General features: G+C 51.7%; 1 protein-coding gene and 1 long non-coding RNA gene across 5 annotated transcripts in view; one reads left to right on the top strand and one right to left on the bottom strand.

Moving 5' to 3' along the window:
* Positions 1 to 256: 256 nt before the first annotated feature.
* On the bottom strand, positions 257 to 8,441 carry LOC120856640. Of its 4 annotated transcripts, none has more exons than XR_005719454.1 (5): positions 8,205 to 8,368; positions 6,106 to 6,219; positions 3,165 to 3,321; positions 909 to 1,018; positions 257 to 471 (listed from the first exon to the last, which is right to left on the bottom strand). It is a non-coding gene; the product is annotated as an uncharacterized LOC120856640 (long non-coding RNA). The 4 variants fall into 4 exon arrangements; XR_005719452.1 differs by having other exon boundaries at positions 909 to 1,106; XR_005719455.1 differs by lacking the exon at positions 6,106 to 6,219 and having other exon boundaries at positions 8,205 to 8,441.
* Positions 8,442 to 8,539: 98 nt separating this feature from the next.
* TWIST2 (twist family bHLH transcription factor 2) overlaps positions 8,540 to 21,623 on the top strand; it is a 53,182-nt gene continuing 40,098 nt past the window's right edge. The window contains exon 1 of the mRNA XM_040231984.1: positions 8,540 to 9,266. Within this exon, the coding sequence (XP_040087918.1) occupies positions 8,749 to 9,231 (483 nt within the window). The 5' untranslated portion in view covers positions 8,540 to 8,748 and the 3' untranslated portion in view covers positions 9,232 to 9,266. The remainder of the gene's footprint in view (positions 9,267 to 21,623) is intronic.

Below are 21,623 nucleotides of genomic sequence, written 5' to 3' on the forward strand. Positions count from 1 at the left end.
TTCTGGGTAGCTGAGCCGTTTTACACCCCGATCAGCAAGGTGTAAGACTTCCAATGTCTCCACATCCTTGCCCACTCTTGCTGTTTTCTGGGTTTTTGTTGTTTATAGCCGTCCACAGTTGAAATCTCATACATTGTTGGTGGGAATGCAAAATGGTCCTGCCGTTTTGGAAAACAGTTGACCAGTTTCTTCTTAAGTATCTACTTGCATAGGATTCAAGAATCCCACCCCTAGGTATTTACCTGAGAGAGAAGAAAAAAGACTTAAACTCGGCTTCATTCATAGCACCAAAAGCCAGATACAACCCCCACGTCCACCGGCTGACAGATGGACGAACAGACTGTAGTGTCTCCCTACGACGGAATACTCAGCATGCACGCACAGTGTGGGTGGATCCAAAAGGCAGTGCTCTAAGCATAAAAAGCCAGACACAAAGGGCTACGTCCTGTACCACTTCGTTTTTATGACTTTCTGGAAAAAGCAAAACAGGCACATAAATTAGATCTGTGGGTGCTGGTGGCTGGGGAGGAGGAGCTGATTGACTGCAAGGGGCATAGGGGAACTTTCCAGAGTGATGGAAATGTTCGCATTGAAGAGATGGTTCCCCATTCGTCAAAAGGCATCACGTTTTAAATTCAAAATGGGTGCAGTTTACTGGGGTAGGTGATTGGTGGACATTTAGTCCATGAGGTCGCAGAGTCGGACACAACTGAGCGACTGAGCATACACACACATGCCTTCAAAAAGGATAAAGAGACCCAGTTCTTCATTCCATAGCTTAGAACCACTTTCCTGCCTGAGTATATGGAATATACTTGCTTATTGACTGGGGATCTCAGGGTCTCAAACACACAACAAAAGAGTCAGAGGAGGACGTGGGGAGGGAAGCTGGACCATTCTCCACCCACCCCAGCGATAAGAGCTGGCAGGCTGGCTTCTGTTTCTTGTTTTCTTTCTTAATTAATGTAACCAGCATCTTCATCATCTTCTCTCCTCCTTCACCTTGCTCTTCATCAATCTGATCAGTAAGAAAACACCTAGTTACCTGAGGATCTCCATTCTTTGTGCTGCTGTTATTTCCATATTAGTATATCCAAAAACTTTTCCTGTGGGATTTAAAAAACACAATATTCCAGAGTTTTTACACGAAGACTGTAAAAATGGAAAATGAGTGCAAACATTTTCCTCTTCAACTGCAAACCTCTGTGCAGCCAAAAATATAATCGATTATGATCCAAGCTGTTCAGCCGTGAGCCAGCAAGCCACAGATTTCAGAATGGATCCAGAGTATAGAAGTCACACCCAGAAGATGTACCATGTATGGGCAAAATACTTCCTGTGGGGCCCAGGGAAATAAAGGTGACACCTCCTTCCTTTGATATCAGTGTTCATGAATTGTTCCTCAGTGGGGGGAGGGTGGAGTATCAGAAAAATAAAACAAAACCAGCTTTCCTTTATATTCAGAGTTCAGAGAGCATCCCCTTGGAGTTAGGTGTGAGGGCCTCTTTAACGAGGAAGAAGGGAAACTCAGCAGAGCCACGAGGGGGAAGGCAAATTAGAGGGAAACCTGGGGTGGGACTCAGGCCCCTGCCAGCTTCAGACCAGACTTCCACCCAAAAGGAGGGGAAACGGAGGCATTCTTGGTTGTTATTTACCCATCTTCCCTAAAGTACGAGATAAAGAAATGAAGCAGGAACATAGAGTCAAGTAAAATAATTAAAAATGCTTTAAAAAATGTGTAGCTTGGGGAAGTTCATCTTGCCCTTTATCCCTACGTAAACACACACACACAAACACACATTTTCTTCTTTAAACAAGGGCAGCCAATCGCTCTGTCTCCCGGTCACTTGGGAGAGCCCTGCAACCCACTTCCTCAACGCTCTGTTGACCTCTATAAAAGAGAAATTTGCCATACACCCTGAAGTGTTTCCCCTAGAAGACTTCTTTGATGAGATTTTATATTTAAGATATAATCAGAGTTTTAACGCACACATTTAATTCCACATGTGTTCTCTAAAACATTTGAGGTTGAATTTGTATGTTTATTTAGATAAGCGTTCAGGACCTTATCGAATTTTCAACTTGTGCATTTCAAGTTTCCCAAAGAACATTTTGAAACATGTATACAGTTTTAAGATCTGCTAGAACTCAAAAGTGTCATGCGGAAGGGAGATCGTAATTTCTAATTATAAAGTATTGGGGACGATAAATTCACATGACCTTTTCAGGAAAGTTTATGACCAGGTCACAGGAGGGCAAGGACTTTATGAGGGTCAGGGCATGTGTGGTGACCAAGGCTCCCCTGCACATTACTTAGATTAAAGAAAATCAGAGTCCCTAGGTTCTGGAAGTAGCCACCCTGCCCCGTGCCTTTCTACAACTCCACAATGCATCCAAGTGTGACAAGAAGCTTAAGTTTCCAAACTTGGATTTCAGTTTCTGGAAACAGAGCCTAGATACTGTTATGTTCAGGGAACCTCAGGAATCTTTCACCCCGGCCTATTATTTCACAGAGGGGAAGCTGAGTCCCACTGAGAGGAAGAAACTAGGCCAAGTGCCTAATCCAAGGACTAACCTTGCCCCTAAGCCTGGTCAATGACAGGACATCGAATCCTGACTCCTCCTCAGAATCAAATCCTGCAGCCTCTCTCTCTTAAATCCCTCCTCTTCCTCCGCACCTCATGCCTTGCCTTTTCCTGGTTCCTGGTCCCTTGGTCCCCTGGTCCCTTGGTTCCTGGTCCATTGGTTCCCTGGTCCCTTGGTCCCCTGGTCCCTTGGTCCCCTGGTCCCTTGGTCCCCTGGTCCCCTGGTTCCTGGTCCATTGGTTCCCTGCTCTCTTTGTTCCTAGGTCAGCTGGTTGGGCTTTTTCAACAGCCTCCCAGTTGGCTGTCACCTCTCACGTGGCTGTCAACTTCTCTCAAAGTAAAAGTTGGTCATCACATCTTTCCTTAGAACCCTGTTTCGATCTCCATCACCTTCAGAAGGAAATCCAGCCTTGGTAACTGGTCTTCTGAGACTGTGGAGAGCCTGGCCCCAAACTTCACCCATAGTGCTGCTGCACCCCGCCTTGCTCATGGGCCCAGTGTCTCTTCTGGGGGAACCTACCCACTCTCGGGGCCCTCAGCCACATGGCGGAGTCCAGCCACATGGGGTTCCATGCTCACCGTTTATGCTGAAGTGAGAGGAGAAAACTGTGTCGAATCAGCGATGCCACCCCATGGGGATGCAACCCTGGAGTGTGATGCCTGTCACCCTCAGGCAGAAGGGGGAGGGCCCCTTGCACCAAGACAGAGTGAGGCCCACACACAGAGGGAAGCATAGCTGCAGGGTGGAGAAGGAACAGAGAGACACAACATCACTGAAACCTCTGGATCCAGCTAACCCTGATGCCCGCTGGAGCCTGAGCTCCCCGAGTAGTGAGCAGATTCTCTTTCTGTTAAGCAGGTGCAGGCTATATGTGTATCGCCTGCAGCCAGGAGTGCCTGCCACTGATCTTCTGAGCTCCCAACTGCAGGAGCCCTCCTACAGTGGGGACACCCAGGCCTCTTTCACCCTGTGGGCCTTGCACATCCTCACCTCTCCTGGTGGACTTGCTCACCCTTTGCTGATGTCTTTCCCAGCCTCCCTGACCTGCCGTGCTCTCCCTTCTCAGCCTGGGTTCACCACTCCATCACACCCCTCGACGTGCTGCACCGTGAAGTCTCTGCTACGTGGTTCCCACTCCCCTTCTTAGTTTCGATACCAAGCGCACAGTCAGTGATCGTTACAAGGCCTGTACTGATACTCTCCTGTCTTCCGTTCATTTCACTCTGCAGTGTACAACAAAGTGCATGTTTTTATTAGAGTGTGACCACAAGCCATATTATCTCTGCACCCATCAGAGTCAACAGGATCTGCTGGGCTCCACTGGAAGTGCAAAGTCTGAAGAGCAGGGTTTGATGGTGAGGGGGAAGGAGAGGGCAGATTTTAAGATTAAAAACCAAAACGACAGGGCAGTGAGAACTCAAAGGAACTATTTGAAAAGGGTGGGGACAGGGAGAGAAAACAAGCCTTCCTGAGTCATGAATTAGAGTGAAGCTCATTAAAGTTTGGTGCTTTCAAACTGTGGTGTTGGAGAGTGGTGGAACTCCTGAGAGTCCCTTGGACTGCAAGGAGATCCAACCAGTCAATCCTAAAGGAAATCAGTCCTGAATATTCATTGCAAGGATTGCTGCTGAAGCTAAAGCTCCAATCCTCTGGCCACCTGATGCGAAGAGCCAGCTCACTGGAAAAGACCCTGATGCTGGGAAAGATTGAGGGCAAGAGGAGAAGGGGGTGACAGAAGATGAGATGGTTGAATGGCATCAACAACTCAATGGACATGTTGCTGCTACTGCTAAGTCACTTCAGTCGCGTCTGACTCTGTGTGACCCCATAGACGGCAGCCCACCAGGCTCCCCCGTCCCTGGGATTCTCCAGGCAAGAACACTGGAGTGGGTTGCCATTTCCCTCTCCAATGCGTGAAAGTGAAAAGTGAAAGGGAAGTCGCTCAGTCGTGTCCGACTCTTAGAGACCCATGGACTGCAGCCCACCAGGCTCCTCTGTCCATGGGATTTGCCAGGCAAGAGTACTGGAGTGGAGTGCCATTTTTGAGCAAACTCAGGCTGGTGTGCTGCAGTTAATGGGGTTGCAAAGAGTTGGACACGACTTAGCGACTGAAAAACAACTCCTAGAACCACATTGGATGATAGCTCCTCCCAGTCCACCATGGCTGGGAAGCTCTTGTGCAGTGACAAGATCCCAGCAAGACCAGGAGCCACCGAAAGCTCCCGGCTCTCTGGTGAAAAGATGCACCCTGTCCACCGTGTCCACGTCTCGCTCCAGCCCTTAGTTCAGCTATTTCTCCAGGTAGAGACTGTAAACTGGACCCCAGTGGCGCTCTCTGCCCCTGGGTCGCTCCGTGCTTCTGTGTCTTTTCAATGGTCAGGCTGAGCAGATGAATGGTTTAAGAGGAAGTACTAAGTGAGCTCACACTGATATTCCAGCAAATTTAGCAAGATACGCTCTCACTTCTTTCATTGTATATTTGTATCTCTCTTCTTTCAGGCTGGAATTCTTGGCTCCCAAAGATGTAAACATAATACCTTGCTTCAGCTTACAGTTTCAGAATGACAGAAGCAATCCCGTTATTAGGAACATGAATACCGAAAACAAATTCAGACTTGATTCGCTCCTTTCCGCTCCCCTTTGCAGCGTACCCCTCCAGGGATGTGTGCAGTCAAATCACAGCATTTACAGTGATCTTTAATTATTCCTGCCTGCTTCGGTAAGCCACCAAGATGATACAAAATTAGGTACATCTGTCTGATTTTGCTTTTGACTTTTTAGGGATTTGTATTTTTCCTCATTTTGCTTCGATTTTTAAATAATTATGCGGAACACTTACATGGTTCCAAAGTCAAATCTACAAAACAAGGTTTATGCAGAGGAGACTGGCTTCTGTCCCAGAGTCCGACACTCTCTTCTCTCTTTCCATTCTTTTTAGGCCACTGTTGATCTTTCCAGTGTTGTTTTTAAATTGAAATTTGGTATATATATTCCACGTGAAAAAAAAAGTCAAAGTGTGAGTTAGTTGTTGATTTGATCTTAAAGGCATTTCTCAATGTGTGGCAAAGGCCTGCGTTATCTCACATTACGAGTGAGTGCTGTCAAGAAAACAAGGCCCCCTGGGGAGAGCCCTGGTGTTTGTCTTCCACACCCCAGTCCAGAGTGGGGGTGTCTCGGGGTTCTTTGGCAGAGGACAGGGCCCACACTGGGGCTGGTTTATGTGGGAAACAACTTATTAGGGCCTATGACATAACTGCGGTGGAGCTGACGACAGATTCTAGGTAGAGTGTTTTGGACTGACTTGCAAGCTGCAGCACAGAAGTGGAGCCCTTAACTCACTGTATCAGGAAAACTGGTTCTAGAACCGGGCTGGAATCAGGGAGCGACTGCCACCGCCATCTCTGCCAGCCCCCCGGGCGGCTGGGTTCCGCACCAGAAGAGTGACGCCTTCCCTCCCCTCTAGATGTGACCAGACGCTGCATTACCAGGAGCAATCAAACACCTCCACCCTGGACTCACCAAGGACGGGGCAGGCAGGGTTGCGGCCCTCTTCCCTCTCACACCCCATAAGATGACATCTTGCAGACCGGGGCTGCCAAAGGCCGAGCAAGGTCATTTGCAGCCTTTCATCCCCTGAGATTCAGGAAGGAACAGTAGAACAAGGATCCAAAGGAGAGTGAGCACCTACCTGTCCACCATACCCACCATGTACAGCGGGAACCATGCTTTTAAGGTTGTTGTGCTAAGACTGGGAAGATCCCCTGGAGGAGGAAATGGCAGCCCACTCCAGGATCCTTGCCTAGAGAATCCCATGGACAGAGGAGCCTGGCGGGCTGCTGTCCACAGGGTCACAAAGAGTCGGACACGACTTAGCGACTTGGCAAGCGAGTGTGCAAGGCAAGGGCGCCAGGGTCATGAGGGCTTGTCCTGCGCCCTCCTGAGCGACTTTTCAAGGGGAAATTTTTAAAGCGGATTTTCCTACAGAAGAATCTTACCTGTACGCAAGTTTTACTTGGACATCAGTTGTCAGCCCCTCACAAGCCCACTCCACCTACTGCGGCAGCTGAGGTACACGACTGGCTCTTAGACTCCAACTTCCAGACATTATTCTTAGGCCCAAGCGCAATGAGACAGACAGCCCGGTGGAGCAGGCTACCAGGCCGACTCCTCTGCTCCTTAGACCACCGGGTTCAAGGGCAGGCGGAGGGCGGAGGGATGTCTCTGGACTTATTTAAGCTGGGCGGAAGCGGTGCTCGGGGAGCTGGCTCCCCACACTGAGTGACACAGAGGAGGTTAAGAGCAGCAAGTTCTTAATGTCCCCGGAAGGCGAACGTTCCTCCTTAGAGGAGCCAAGCCTCGGGGAGGCTGGGGCCCTTCGAGGCCAGATAGCTCCCCGGGCCTTTCTCGCCCTCTCTTTTGTTCCTTAAGCTTTTATTTTAGACTTTTTAAAAAAGAGACAAGGAAAGCGCTGCTCTGGATAATGTGAGGGCGATGGCAGAACTGGAGAAAGGGGTGGGCGGTCAGGCGGGGCGGACGGCGCGCGGTGACTCCCAGGACGCTGCAGTCCTAGGACCTTGGGGCCTGCGGGCCCGCCCGGGAGAAGCTGCAAGCCCAAAGAGCGGGGACGCGGCCGCGTTGTGCTGGGCCTCGCTCCGCTGCTCTGCCCCGCAGTCGCTGGCTGTGGGGGCCGCCCTGAGCCGCCTGGCCGCAAGCGCAGCCCTCGCCCTCGGGTTTCCTAACGCGGGGGTCGCGGCCCGCCTAGGAGCAGCCGAGGCCGAGCTCCCCCGGCCCCGAGTGCAACTGCAATAAAAGGGCCCAGCGCGCCCTTGATCACGCGGCTCGCCTGACAGCCCGCTCAGGCCCGGGCCTAATTGAGCCCGGCTCACCTGGGAATAGGTTCAAAGGCATCCAGGCCGTAAACCACCTCCAGGCCCGGAGCCAGAGCGGCCTGGCGAACAAAGAGTCCCCGAACCACTTCAAACGCGCCCGCGCTCGGCGTCCAGATGGCGCGGGGCCGCCGGCCCCCCGCCCGAGGTCGCCCGCCGAAGCCCGGCCGGGCCCAGCGCCGCGGCCGCTCGGGCTGCCCGCAGGCGCCCAGCGTAGGGGAGGCCGGGCGCCTCCCCAGACCGCCCTCCGTCCCCGGCCGATTCGCAGAGGGGGAGCCCCGGGGCGGGGGCCCAGCCCCGCGGCCTAGCCTGCGCCTTCGCCGGGCTCTCGTACCCCGGGCTGGGCCAGGCAGGTGGGCTCTGTGGGCCCCGGGAGCTCCCGCGGAGGCGCGCGCTGGTGCTGAGATTTTAACGCACTTAGAAGGACCGGCTGCGAAGGGCGTCGGGGGCCGGGGCTCCTCAGCAAGTTGGGGTGAGACACCCCCCGCGCCCCAATATAACAGCTGGGCAAAGCGCCCGCGCGCCTCCAAGGACCCCGCGGCGCGGCCGTAGGTAGCCGCGTCTCCGAGGGCACCCGAGTGTCAGCCCGCCCGCGGAAGGGGCCACTGGTCCCGCAAGTCCCCCTCCCCTGGCCGAATGTGCGGGCCACCTCGCCAACTCTCTGTGCGCCCGGGGACAGGCAAGGCTCACACTGGCCCGGGCGTCCCCGAGGGCTCCCCGCCGCGTCCTCACCTCCTGGGAGCGCATCTAGAGTAGGACTTGCCTCCCGCACCCCTCGCGCCGCGGGAGAAACCCCGCAGCCCGGCGGGGCCCGATCTCCAGTTAAGGAGCAGACAAAGCGGGATCGGCTGAGCCCGCGGCGCGGCCGGAGAACGGTCAGAGCCCGGGGCGGAGGCGCGGGCGGCGCGCGCGAGGTCCGGGCAGTCCCGGGTGCCCGCCGCGGCCGGGGCCGAAGGGGGAGGCAAAACTGAAAGTGCCGCGCCGGGGGGCGGGGGCGGCCGGCGGAGGCCCCAGAACTCGTCCTGCCCCCGGTCGCGGCGACCAATCAGCGCGCCGCCCTCGCTACTGACAACTATTTAGCAACCCAGCCCGGCTAGGGTTTCCAAAAAAGTTAGAATAACTTCCTCTCCCGGAGACCTCGGTTTTGCACAAGCCGGCCTTGAAATCAGAGCCTTTCGAGCAACTCGGGGAGCGTGTGCTCGGCGACCGCGGGCTTGGCCAGCGGCGCGCGCTCTGCGCCCGGCGCCCCCAGCCCCTCGCGCGCCGGGCGGGCGCCATGGAGGAGGGCTCCAGCTCGCCCGTGTCCCCTGTGGACAGCCTGGGCACCAGTGAGGAGGAGCTCGAGCGGCAGCCCAAGCGCTTCGGCCGGAAACGGCGCTACAGCAAGAAGTCGAGCGAAGATGGCAGCCCGACCCCCGGCAAGCGCGGCAAGAAGGGCAGCCCGAGCGCGCAGTCCTTCGAGGAGCTGCAGAGCCAGCGCATCCTGGCCAACGTGCGCGAGCGCCAGCGCACCCAGTCGCTCAACGAGGCCTTCGCCGCGCTGCGCAAGATCATCCCCACGCTGCCCTCGGACAAGCTCAGCAAGATCCAGACGCTCAAGCTGGCCGCCAGGTACATAGACTTCCTCTACCAGGTCCTGCAGAGCGACGAGATGGACAATAAGATGACCAGCTGCAGCTACGTGGCCCATGAGCGCCTCAGCTACGCCTTCTCCGTGTGGCGCATGGAGGGCGCGTGGTCCATGTCCGCCTCCCACTAGCGCCGCGCCACCCACGTCCGGACCGGCGCACCAGGGTAGGTGCTGCGCGCGCGGTGGGCGCAGGCCCGCGGGCCGCGGCTGCGAGGATGGGGTACGCCTTTCGTCCTAGCCAGAGATGGGGGTTGGTCGGGAAGCTGCCGGGTCCCAGGGGCATCCCTGTGGTTTGGGGCAAGCTCCCAGGCAGGGTATCGGTCGGGAACGGGGGGACTGGTGACAGTTGTTATTTTCCATCCTTGGTGCTGTGAGAGTGGTGGGTAAAGGTCTGTGGTTGACCGTCGGGGGAGTGGACATCAGAACTGCCTGGAGCCGGCCGGGGGCAAAGGGCTGAGGACCAGTTGTTCTTTGCGTCCCTCGGAGCGGAGGCCGCCCGCGAAGTTGGCGGGCCTGACGGTGGCTTCGCCCGGTTCCCGGGGAGAGGCAGCGTGCTTTCGTCGTGCGGACACCCAGTTCTCCTTCGCTGCTCGTGCAGGTACCCCGGCCCGCGCCTCGGGGACCCGGCCGTCGACGCCCTGGCTGCCCCGGTGGGCGCAGAGGTACGGACCGGCGGCGCCTCGGTTGGCCTGGGGAAGGCGGGAGGACCCTGCCCCGCGCGGGCGGCGCCGGGGCCAGTGCAGCCCGGGAGCCGAGGACGGTCCGCATCGGAAAGGCGGAGGACAGGGTCGAGGCGGAGGCGCGGGGCAGACATCGCCGCGGGGAACCCCGGCTGCTCGCAGGCAGGTGGAGTGGACCTCGGAGCTGGTGGGCTCTGGCCCCAGCTTTGACCCTCGAGAGTCTGGGCGGGGGCCGAGCATTCGGTCCGAAGGGTCCAGGCTGGGAAACAGGTTTGCAGGGGGAAAAGGGAGGCGAGGCGGTGCAGCGGGGGGCCTGCGCGGGAGCGGGCCAAGGAGTGCAGCCGTCGGAGCCCGGCGAGTCCCTGCTTTCTCTGGGGAGCGCTCGAGGAGTCCCGTGCCGGCCCCCTTTCACCAGACACTTCGGGAGACCCTCAGACCGTCCCTAACCGCGGAGATGCTGTTCTGTCCCTTCCAGAAGGCTCTGTGACCGTGGCTCTCTCTCGGACGATGGGAGGAAGAGCTCACGATTTTTGGTGGGGAGAGGGCCCAGTTAAAAATCCTCCCTCGTTGGTCTGTTGGACTTTCTCGCTCATCTTGCAGTGTTTTTCTTCACGTCTCCACTTCACACAGAAGGAATTTAGATTAATCGCGGGCGTGCAGCCGCCCACTCTCCCAAGCATATCCCCTTCTTTCCTATGTGCTCTGTAACATTTGCACATGCTTTTGCTGTGGGGAGGAATGGCTCCTCTAGCACAGGTGGATTTTATTTCTTCTTTTTTTCTAGTTTTTATTTCTGTGCCACTGAACATTCATTTTTGAAACAGGCCCCTAAGATAATAATCATTTTATAGGCTTTTTTTTTTTTTAACGAATTTTTAGTAGAGAGTCACTTATGGGGATCTTCTCCGATCTCTGTCGAAAGCAGATGGAAAATGTCTCAATCACATATTTTCCCAGGAAAGAAAGTTTGGATTGGCGAGTACTAAAATGCTACAGTGGGATAATACATTAATTCTGGTTTTTGCTGCCTAAATTATGAGCATCCATTAGTTAATTCCATTTACCCTTTCCACCATGCATAGTTTATAGCACATCTGAAATAAGAACAAACAGATGAGGAAGGTCATCTTTTTAAAATGTACACATATATAGCCTTGTTTAAGGAAAATGTCAACACAATTATCATTAAGGCTTCCCTCCAGAAAATTATTGAAAGCAAAAGCAAGAGGTATTACCTTAATGCAAGGATTTCTTAGGATCATTTAAAATTCACTTAAAAAGAATTGCATTCCTGAAACTTATCAGACATAGATCACAATTAAACAATATATACAATAAAAGGCATTATTTGTAATGAATAAATGAAAAGCGTTAAAGAGTTTGCTTGGGGGAAAAATCTGCAAAATGTAAGAGAAAAACACATTTAGCTGGAGAGCAAATGATCTTTGTGGGACCCACTATTTACTTTTATATACTTGAGTATAACTGACCAGGTCTGATAAAGCGGTTTCCTTAGTAGACAGATGCCCACTGTGTACAGGACGAGAAGGAAAATGTGAAAATTGCTGACACACGGATGATTCTGGACTTGCCGTGTTTTTACTATCAGGCATGTTTGACCAACTTTTGCTCTCTTTCCATTTTTAACCCGTTAGTCTGTATGAGTATAAATACAGGCATAATTGGTTTGATTTCCTGCAAATGTTGCTACGTAGGTTATGTTAATGTTAAAACATAGGCGTATGTATTAGTAAAGAATTTCTAGACCTTCCCATCAGTGGTGTGCGGTTTTAGTGTCTGTTGAGATGCATGAGAAAGTCTGTGTTTAGATGAGCAGCAGTGCTATTAAATGCCGAAACTGTCCCTTAGTACAAAGAGACACAGGAAATGTTGGCGTTTGGCTGGTGCTAACGTTTATCCTGACCTTCTTCTTTGGCCTGGTATTTAAAAATGCAAATACACTATAAATCAGGTGTCTTTGGACAGTCATCTGCTTTCATCTAAGCAGAAAATCTCTAAAGGAGTTCTCCGTTTCCCCAGTGAATGTCTGAGTCCCAGTGCGTGGTCAGAGGTACCTGGCTGAGGTGGCTACTTGCCGGACATTGTTCCTGTTTCCCGCTTTGTGGATAAAGAAGACATCTCTCTAACTTCAGCCCTATGTGCGGGTTTCCCACAGGTCCCTTCTCCCAACATACTAGCTTTGTTTCCCTGAGAACTTTTAGTTACTTTGGAGAACAGAGGGTGACCCTCTAACCGTCCAATACATGTAAGCCTTTTCCTCTCTTCAGAAAACTGACTTCTTGGAGGTACCTGTCAACAGCTACATTTGGAATGCTAGCTGGTCTCAAAAGAAAATGAATTGCCTATGGAAAATGGAAATACGGAATCCTAATCGACGTTTTGCTTGGTCATGGGAAGAAGTAGAATGAATGACCCAGCTACTTGAAATATAAGCAACGTTTTGTTATAAAACACCCATTGAAATGATCCGATGTAGGGGCTGACCTCCCTTTCTGGATATTGTTCCCTTAAATGTCTGTAGTTACTCTTTCCATCTTGCAGGAAGCAGGTCTCGCTGCCCATCTGGCCAGAGTGGGGGCTGGAAGCGTGGGACTTTGAGAGTGGCTGTTTGAGGTCATTTGAAATGTAGTGCTTTATTGAGGTTTTCTGAGGGCTGTACTCTTTTCAGACAAGTCTCAAGCCTGAAAGAATTGAGTTTTCATGCTCGCTGCTTCTCTATATTTTGGACAGACGGCAGAGATGCCAGATCCCTTTCGCCTGGCAGAAAGATCATAAAGTAAACTCTTTCTGAGCGGAGTACTATAACTCATAACTGCAGTTTAAATCTGGGCTTTAAAAAAACAAATATTTTAATAAGCCAATTTTAAAGGCTGAATTTTTATGACAGTTTTTAAGCTGAGTATTTATATTAATCTATTCTCACTGGTGTCTTTAAAAACCCTGTGAATGTATGCTGGAATGTCTGTTTATGTTTGTGTCTTGTCCTGGGAAAGGATAAATGTGCTGCAAAAAGCAAACCAAAAACAAAGCCTTCTGCGAGAAAGAGTTCATGGATGAGGCAGTAAAATTCAAAGGAGAGATGACGAAGTTAGTGTAGCCAAGATACAGAGAGAGCCATAAAGTAGACACAGAATGTAAGGGAGACGGACGTGGATGCATCAAAAGTAAAGCCAGGACTGAACACTAAACGCGGAAACTGCTTAAAACCATATTTCACATGGTCACCCGAGTCCACATATGTGATAAAACTGTATAGAATGAAATATGCACGCACGTGTGCACGCACACACACACACACACACGGGTGCATGTAAAACTGGCGAAATCTATGTAAGATCTGGCGAGGGTATCAGTGTGAGCCCCCTGATTGTGATATTCTGTATAGTTTTTTGAGATGTTACCACTGGGGGAAAGGAAATGAAGAATGTAAAAGAATCTCTGTGTATTATTTCCTTCAACGTCATGTGAATCTAACATTGTCTCAAAGTAAAAAGTTTGAAAGAAAAGATATTCCAGGGGACTTCCCTGGAAGTCCAGTGGTTAACACTTTGCCTTCCAGTGCAGGGGCAGGGGGTTGTTGGTGTAGGTTCCAACTCTGGTCTGGGACTTAAGATCCCATGTGCTTTGTGGTCAAATACCAAGTGTAACAACAGAAGCAATATTGTAACAAGTTCAATTAAGACTGTAAAAAATGCCCCACATAAAAGCACTTTAAAACAAAAGAAAAGATATTCCACAAGAATTTTAAAAGTTTCATTCAAGTGAGCAAATTATATAAGGAAGGATTATACCCATCTCAGAGTAATAAGCCAAAAATATGCTTTGAGGAAAAAAATACACTTTTTTCCTGATGTCATTTGCATTACTGCACTTTTCAGAATATAAGGGGACTGCTCATATTTTCAACATGTAACTATTTAGAAGTGGTTCCTTATCATTCAGAAACAAAGAGTAACATCATAGAAATCTGAAGGAGAAATACCAATCAATATATTTATTGCTATGCTAATCAAGAATATATTTTTCAGAGGAATTTTAGCAAATATCGAAACTGACACATTTCCTTGAAAGATACTGTCTGAAACTGACAACATTTGCTTGTAAGATACTGTCTGCATTGACTTACGTTTCTCTCTCACACACACAACTGTTCTAAAGCCAATGATTTATCAAAATTATTCATCCAAGAAGTGGAGAGGTTGAAATTTTAATGTTTGGAGTCATACACAGTTGAGGGGTAGAGAGAGAGAGAGAGAGAAACAGAGAGACCCAGAGAGAGAGACAGACAGAGAAAGAGAAAGACAGGTATCAAATCCTAAACTCAGTCATGTTTGTTTTACATTAGGATTTGTTTGTTGTTAATAGGGACGTATTTTGTGTGTAGGTTCAGTAGTATTTGAATGCAATTTAGCTATATTAAGTGAGCTTTAATTTAATGTTTGTTTTGGAGTGAGACACGGTGACATTAACACTATGATTTTCATGCTGATGTCAACTAAGGCATGGTGGGATTTTTCTTCTGTGATTGCTAGCAGTTGTCACGCTAAGAGCAGACTCAAATCAGAATTTGGAAAGGTCAACATGTAACTTTATTCCGACACAAGAGAAATGTTTCATGGTTAGTTGAAAAGAGAGTCATTTTGAATGAAAACAATGCTTTGAATATCTGTATTATTTTATCCACAACTCTCTTGTTCAGAATAACGTGATCCTGTGATTATGTGTAAGAAGGGACGGGACTGGGAGGGTTGAGGCATGGTGTGTCTGTGGAGGCTGTTAGTTATTGCTCAGTTTCTTCCCATCGTTTTGTTTTCTTGTTATTTGATCAGGGAAAGACTAAGATGGCCCAGCTTCTCGTGACAGCCCCTGTGGAATGGACATTTCACCTTTCCCATCCTAAGAGCGGCGCCTCTTAGAACTGGGCACGTCTCTCCTTTCTTTAGACCAGAATTTCCCGTCGGTTGAATGAAGGGCGGGGTTGAATCCAACGAGCTTTAAGTTATCAGATTCGGTTATTCTGAAAAATACTCCTTTCTTTTTAGCTTATATTCAGCCTTGAAAATAGCCACCTGCATCTTTGGGGTGGGGGAATGGTCAACTGAGTTGTCTGACATTAAATTCCTTTTTCTTGCTGTTTATGATGGAGAGTTTGCCTTTGGTTTTCTGGACGTGCAGATCTGGCGTGTGACTGGCAGGAAAGATTTGGGCAAAGACCGTAATTCGTATTAACCCTTTGATGGTGGCCAAACATCCAGCCCTAACCCCGGGGTCTGAGGTTTCTGGCGGGATCACAGCCAGAGCCTCTCTGGAGAGTCAGGCAGAGCAACTCAGAAGGCAACCTTAGGGTGAGTGTTTAGCCTTGTGCTTGGAGAAGGGGGGCGTGGGGAGCCTTTTTCCGACTCCCCGTGGAGAACAGATGCCCCAGCTTTTGTTGTTCCGGCAGCCTTCTGTGGCTGTACAAATAAAATGTCACACTGGCCTTTCTGTTACCTTCTGTCTGAGAGTCTCCCTCTCCTTAGAGAGTCAGGAGACGTTTGCCTGGTCCAGAGACAAGTGAGGGCTTCTTGAGGGACAGCTTGTAAAATAAACAAACTCCCTGAAAGGAAACACAGGCTCGTGGTTTACCATCTCTGACTCGGCTGCCGCGGTGGGTTTCTTTGTGTGTTCCACTTTGATTTAACATCCTGGAAGTCAGAACGCAAGCAGGCAGCGTGCTCTTTCAATCAGGAGACCCAGAAATGGACGTTGAGCTGCTATTTCCTTTCATTAATCTCAGTCCCTTAAGTAGATTCGTTTGCAGGGAGTGCAGCGGGATCAGAAGTCAAAAGCCGTTTGCTTTGCTTGACTTTGTGGCCCCGTGGGTGCAGAAGTGCCTGCTCCCTGCTCGTGTGCTTTTCAGATCTCGGACGCTCAAGTCCATGGAGGAAGAACAAGGCGAGCTCGCCTGCAGCATTAGCAGGATCAATCCTTACTGGGTCACTTCCGGAGCGCCGGGCACATTGAAAGCCTTGTTCTTAATGAGACCACCTTGACCAATACACAGGTGCTTATTGTTTCTTTGGGAAATGCCTGCCTCACTGCAAATTGGAGAGGAAAGGAGGGACGAAGAGTCTTTATTTTCTGTCTCAAGTTGAGCATCAACACATCTCTGTTCACATGCATCTGTGCGTGCTAAGTTGCTTCAGTCGTGTCTGACTCTTGGCAGCTCAATGGACTGTAGCGCCAGGCTCCTCCATCCACGGGATTCTCCAGGCAGGGATACTGCAGTGGGTCGCCATGCCTTTCTCCAGGGGATCTTCCCAACCCAGGGAGGGAGCCACTCTGTTCACATAATTGGATTCAATTGACAAATAAGGTCTTCCCTGAAGATTAATTTTCCCGAATTTAAATCTTTCCAAACCGCATTCTATACGCGGGGGCCTAAACTGTTCAAAGTCTTCAGGATACACACAGCCAAGTGGCTGCCCTCTTTCACGGTATCTGTGTGCAGGTGGAACCTGAGACAGACTTGGTCCTTTGTGCATTTTTTTTTTGTCTCGTGAGTGTTTCTTCTTCAGCTCCTCCCCCTTCCCGACCCCTACAACCCCACACCCTTTCTTGTGGTTATTCTTTAGCTGAACTCTATCACGATTATTGACTGGAGTCCACATAAGGTTTTATATCATAGTAGGTGATACAGGAGGAGCAGAAAGGCCATCATCACGTCCCCACAGTATCACACTCGGGCACAGGGAATAAGCGCGCATCTCAGGTTCTCTGAGTTGAGCGGTCCCGGGGGTTCTGGAAGTCCAGTGGGCTCAGCCGTAGATGTGCAGTCAGAACTCCCGCCCCTGCCACACACACCCCTGTGCTTGGCGACTCCTTCTCCTGAGTGACTGTTGCTAACATTTTCTAGGAAAATTGCTTCACTGATACTAGAAGTCCCCCAGTGGATATCTGTACCCCAGGAAGTGTGGTGTGTCCTGTTGTGTTGATTTCTCTTGTGTAAAATGACCTGCTTCAGCTGGCCAGAACTGCATGGACCACATGGTGATTCCAGCAGCGGGAGCGTCCGGGGCTGGGATTCCATGGAGCCCGTGTCAGAGCTGCACAAGATCTGCACGTACCTCCCCCTCGTGTCAAGAGTCCACACAGTCAGGTATCTAAGGGCAGAATTAAGTCAAGGCTGTTTTGCTGGATGTTAAATTATTGCCAGTTCCAGAGGTCTCTTTAAGACAATTTTTTGAGCATAGAGATTCTCTTTTAATTAAACAGTAAGCAAAAAGCAGGGACTATGATATATTTATCTGCTCATTTCAAAGATTGCTATTATCAACACTCACTTTTGTTTTATTACATTGAACAACTGTGTTTGAGTAATTCATTGTTTGTCTGCATTTCCAGTAATGCTGTAAACACGGATCAATCACTCAAAGCTTTATAATATGACAAAGGTAACTTTTTCAGGAGTGGCAAAATAAAAGAGAAAGTGAAGGTATGAACAGGAAAAGTGGTGTGTGGAGAACTTCACGATCGAGGGGATTGATCCCCCTTAGTAAGGAAACAGAAGCTGGACCTCCCCCTGCTGGTCCCTGCAGACCCATCGCCCGCCCTCCCCCTCCCCAGGCTCCCTCAGGAACCTAGGAAAGAGTAGTTTATCAGAGCCACGCCCTCCTGGTCTTCCCAGAAGGTGGCACTTTGTAAAGTCCAGTAGGGCCTCCTCAACCCGGCTGGGATGACACACCGGGCCAGAGGTTGCGGGGCCTCTAAACGAAGACCTGAAGAACCTTCACCTGCCACGTGCCCCCTGGGCTCAGCATCACCCCAGACGGCATCAGAGGCGTCCCAGAGGTGGCCCCCGACTGCAGGACCCTGCCCCGTCCCTGGGTGCCTCTGGTGCCCAAGAAAGCAGAGGTCCCTGAGACCTCTGTGGCCAGGGTGGTCCCTCCGCTTCGGGGTGGGGACCCCAGGTGGTGGTCTGCACAATGTGGATCTCCACAGTGCTCAGCTGGACTGGACGGGTCTTGGACCTGCTCCTGATCCACCCTCAGGTCACGCGGACGGATGCCTGAGCGTGAGCCCAGTGTGGCTCGGTCTTTGCCAAGGTTAACAGGAGGCAGCAGGAACTCAGCATTTATTTCCTTCTCCTGGGGATCCAGCCCCTCTGTCAAATTTCACTTTCAAGCTCCCCCTCATCTAAAGACACTTGCCCACCTCCGAGGGTTGCAGGGGAAACAGACAAGCCTGGCTTTGCCGAAAGAAGCCGAGTGGCCACACTATCCATCTCGTGAAGTGTCTTTCTGCTGGAGAGGCCAAGCTCCTAACGGTGATAAAGTGTTATTTGCACGGACGACAGAGCTCACCCTTCTGGCTCATCCTCAGCAGTGTGTCAATGTGCAGAGCTCATCCTCAGCAGTGTGTCAATGTGCAGATTCTATGAAGCACGCTCTTAGACAATCTGCTTGTGTTGTGTACTTTTTGCAAGTTGCGGCGAGTGTCATTCAGTGTTAATTACATAATTTCACTTTTTCCAACCAGAAAGAGGCGAAGGGGACGCAAGGACACAGAGGGCAAAGCTGGCGTGTCTCCATCACACGCTGAGCTCTCTTCTGCTTACGCTTCATGGGGTGGAGCAGTAACTCATCAATTCTGAGGGTTTTAAATGTCCGTGACTGTATGTGGTCCCTGTGTCTCTCTACAATGCATTTTGCTCTTCAGTGAAAATACCGTTTCCGGACTAAACTATCTGTAATTCTTTCCCTTAGAAAGAACTCCTCTGACATGGTCTTTTTCTATTTGGGGAGACTATAATTAGAAAGCAAAGGCTTTGCTCTTGTGGGAGCAGGTTAGGTCTCCGAGTGAATCTGTTGGGGGAAGCCCGCTGTCTTGTGTCTAAAGGAGAGAGGATCTGAGTAGGACTTCCACGGATGTGACCAGGCGGTGGGCACCGCTTTCCTGCTCTCAGCCCTACAGTTCTGGGCTGAGTCATGTCAGAGCCTCGCTGGAACTCAGTCTTCTTGTGTCTAAAAAAGCAGAGTAAGGTGCAGATAGCTCTGTGGTTATCAACGTTCCAAGAGCCAGTAGGACCCAGCCATTTCCTCCTGGGTGTATACACCAAAGAATTGAAAGCAGGTGTTCAGACTGAAGTGTTCACTAATGTTCATAGTACTGCGTACAGCAGCCAGAGGTGGAAGCGATACAGACGTCCACCAGCTGAGGCGGGTCAGTGTGCTGTGCCCTGTCTGACGAGTGGAGTATTACTCGGCCGAGGGAACGGTGCTCTGACTCAGGCTATTCATACAACATGGGCGGGGCTTGAAAACATTTTATGCTGAGTTAAAGAACTCAGACACAGAAGACCGGAAAGTGTGTGACTTCCATTTGTATGAAATATCCGGGGTAAGCAAAAGCCGATTCGTGGTTGCCGGGGACCAGAGCTGGGTGGGGGCGGACTGGGATGGGACTGCTTCACGGGTGTGGGATTGTTGTTTGGGGTGATGGAAAAGGTCTGGAACTCGATTGTGGTGATGTTTGCACAACTGAGTGAAATTCTATTGGATTGTATACTTTAAAATGGTTGAAATGATAAATTGTATATTATGTGTATTTTAGCACCAAAAAAGCCCCCTATGAGTCAGACCATGGGCCTCTCTCTGGTGACCAGTAGGCCTCTCGGGGGGAGGTGGGCTAGACCGTCCGCTTCCGTCCACTTTCTCGAGATGTTATCTGCTGGTCCACGTGGTTCAGGCCTTATCAGAGGCTTCTCATCTTGTCGGCTTGTGCAGCCTAAAAGCGTTTTCCTTTCGAAATCTCTCTCTTACATCTTCATCAGAAAAGTTTCTCAAACAATTCTGACAGCACCCTTGGCAGCCTGTCGATTGTACCTCTCAAAGCCTCTGCTTGGGGGCCGGGCACTGGGGTGGGGGTGGTAGGGGGCAGGGAAGTGAGTGGCCCCAGGGTCCTGCCCTGCTGGCTGGCGACCCAGTGGACCAGAGCAGAAGCATCTTCCACACCCGTGCGAGTGGCTGGCCCGGGATCCCTGGAGCCCATTGCATGCAACACTGGGCTCCCCAAAGCCCAGGGCCCACCCACTCATCAGACCATTTCAATACAGTTCACAGGCTCAAAGGGGACGGATTCTCTGGCGGCCCTGACGTGGCGATTCCTGAGAAGGGGGCCTCAGGCCCTGAGCTGCTCTTGTGGATGAATCCCTCTCTTTCTCCAGAGTTGCCTTTCTCAGGGCCGGGACCCTGGCCCAGTGCAGAGTGGATGTGTGACCAGCCTCTTGGGGGCTGCCCGCAGAGAGGGGCAAGAGGAGGAGGGGGGTGGGACGTCGCTCAGGGCCAGCTGGGGGTCGTCTCTCCTTTCTTTGCGAATGCGTGCTCTCTGTCCTCCCTGGAGTGTTGCCCTGGCGTCCATGGGATGTGGCACCCAGAGGGGTGCGACGAGACCCTGGTTCAATTGCTCTGAGCAGAGGCACTCGGACAGCAGACCAGTGTCCCCGGGCACAGCAGTGCCGGGCTGCTGACGGGCATGGTGCCCTCATGAATGTGTTCACCCCTCACCTGCTTCCTGGCCACCGCCCCGGGGACCCGCCCAGAGGGCTGGAGGGTGTGTGCTCACCTGGGGCTTCCTCTGCTGGGGTTTGGGTCCATTTCTAAAGACACCACCGCCTTCATGGTGTTGACCAGTCCACACGTTAACTTGCTTGCGGAAACCCTACAGGTGGGGCTGGGCTCATGGGCTGTTTGGAGAATCCAGACAAGAGGGCCCAGGAGAGCTGGAAGCTGAGGGAGAAGACTCTTCCCAGGAGGGGTGCAAGCAGAGATGCTGCTGCTGTTTCCCTCTTCCTGGTCCCCTACACCCTCCCCCTGAAAAAAGAAAGCCACCAGGAGGGGAAGAAGGTAGGCAGACAGATTCCCCCCGAGCTGCTCCGCGAGGACTCACGTGGAGACACAAGGCAGGACCCCGGCTGCCTGCCGGCTCCGTGAGCTAAGTGGTTTGGTTCCCTGACCGGAACCCGGGGGCCCCCCACAAGCCAGACACATCCGGGGACCCTGATGCCTCCGTGCGGTGCGTTTCCTCCCGCAGGTGCGAGCGCGGAGCCCGGATGCGGAGGGCGTGAGCTTTGATTCAGGAGGGCGCCGAGCACACCTGCGGTCCAGCACTGCGGTGCCCGGGGACGCTGCTCTGCTGTCCCGCCACCTCTGCCCTGAGCGACGGGCTCACCGTGCTCCCCTGTGGGCCACTCTGTGGATGCCGGGCCAACACTCCAGGGAGGGCACTATCCAGGGTTGGGGGGTGGGTCTCCATTCTTCCTCCAGCTGGGTTCAGAAATATCAGTTCAGTTCAGTCGCTCAGTCGCCTCCAACTCTTTGCGACCCCGTGGACCGCAGCATGCCAGGACTCCCTGTCCGTCACCAACTCCTGGAGTTCATCCAAACCCATGTCCATCTCGTCGATGATCCCACTGTCAGAAATATCAGGTTGGCCAAAACGTTCATTTGGGTTTTTCCACAAGATGTTGCAGAAAAACCCGAATGAAATTTTTGGCTAGCCCTGTACCATCAGGGGAATGGGAACTAAGCTGGCACCCTTGGATACTCACACGCGGGGAGCACCCTCTAGCCACCTGGTCCTCTCACCGTGCCCAGAGCTGGTCAGGTGTCACCCAACCTCTCCGTGAAAACTTCTGCCACCAAATCAGGCCTCCCGGTGAATCTGGGCAGACACAGTGAATGCGGTTTGTCCCATTGAAGTCCGAAGTTCTGTTTGGCAGGAATCACTGACATGCCTGCGCCCCCCCCCCCCGCCACCCCCGGGGTGCACCCGCCCGAGAGT

The sequence above is a fragment of the Oryx dammah genome, unplaced genomic scaffold, assembly GCF_014754425.2.
Source record: "Oryx dammah isolate SB20612 unplaced genomic scaffold, SCBI_Odam_1.1 HiC_scaffold_28, whole genome shotgun sequence".
In the NCBI taxonomy this organism is placed as follows: domain Eukaryota; kingdom Metazoa; phylum Chordata; class Mammalia; order Artiodactyla; family Bovidae; genus Oryx; species Oryx dammah.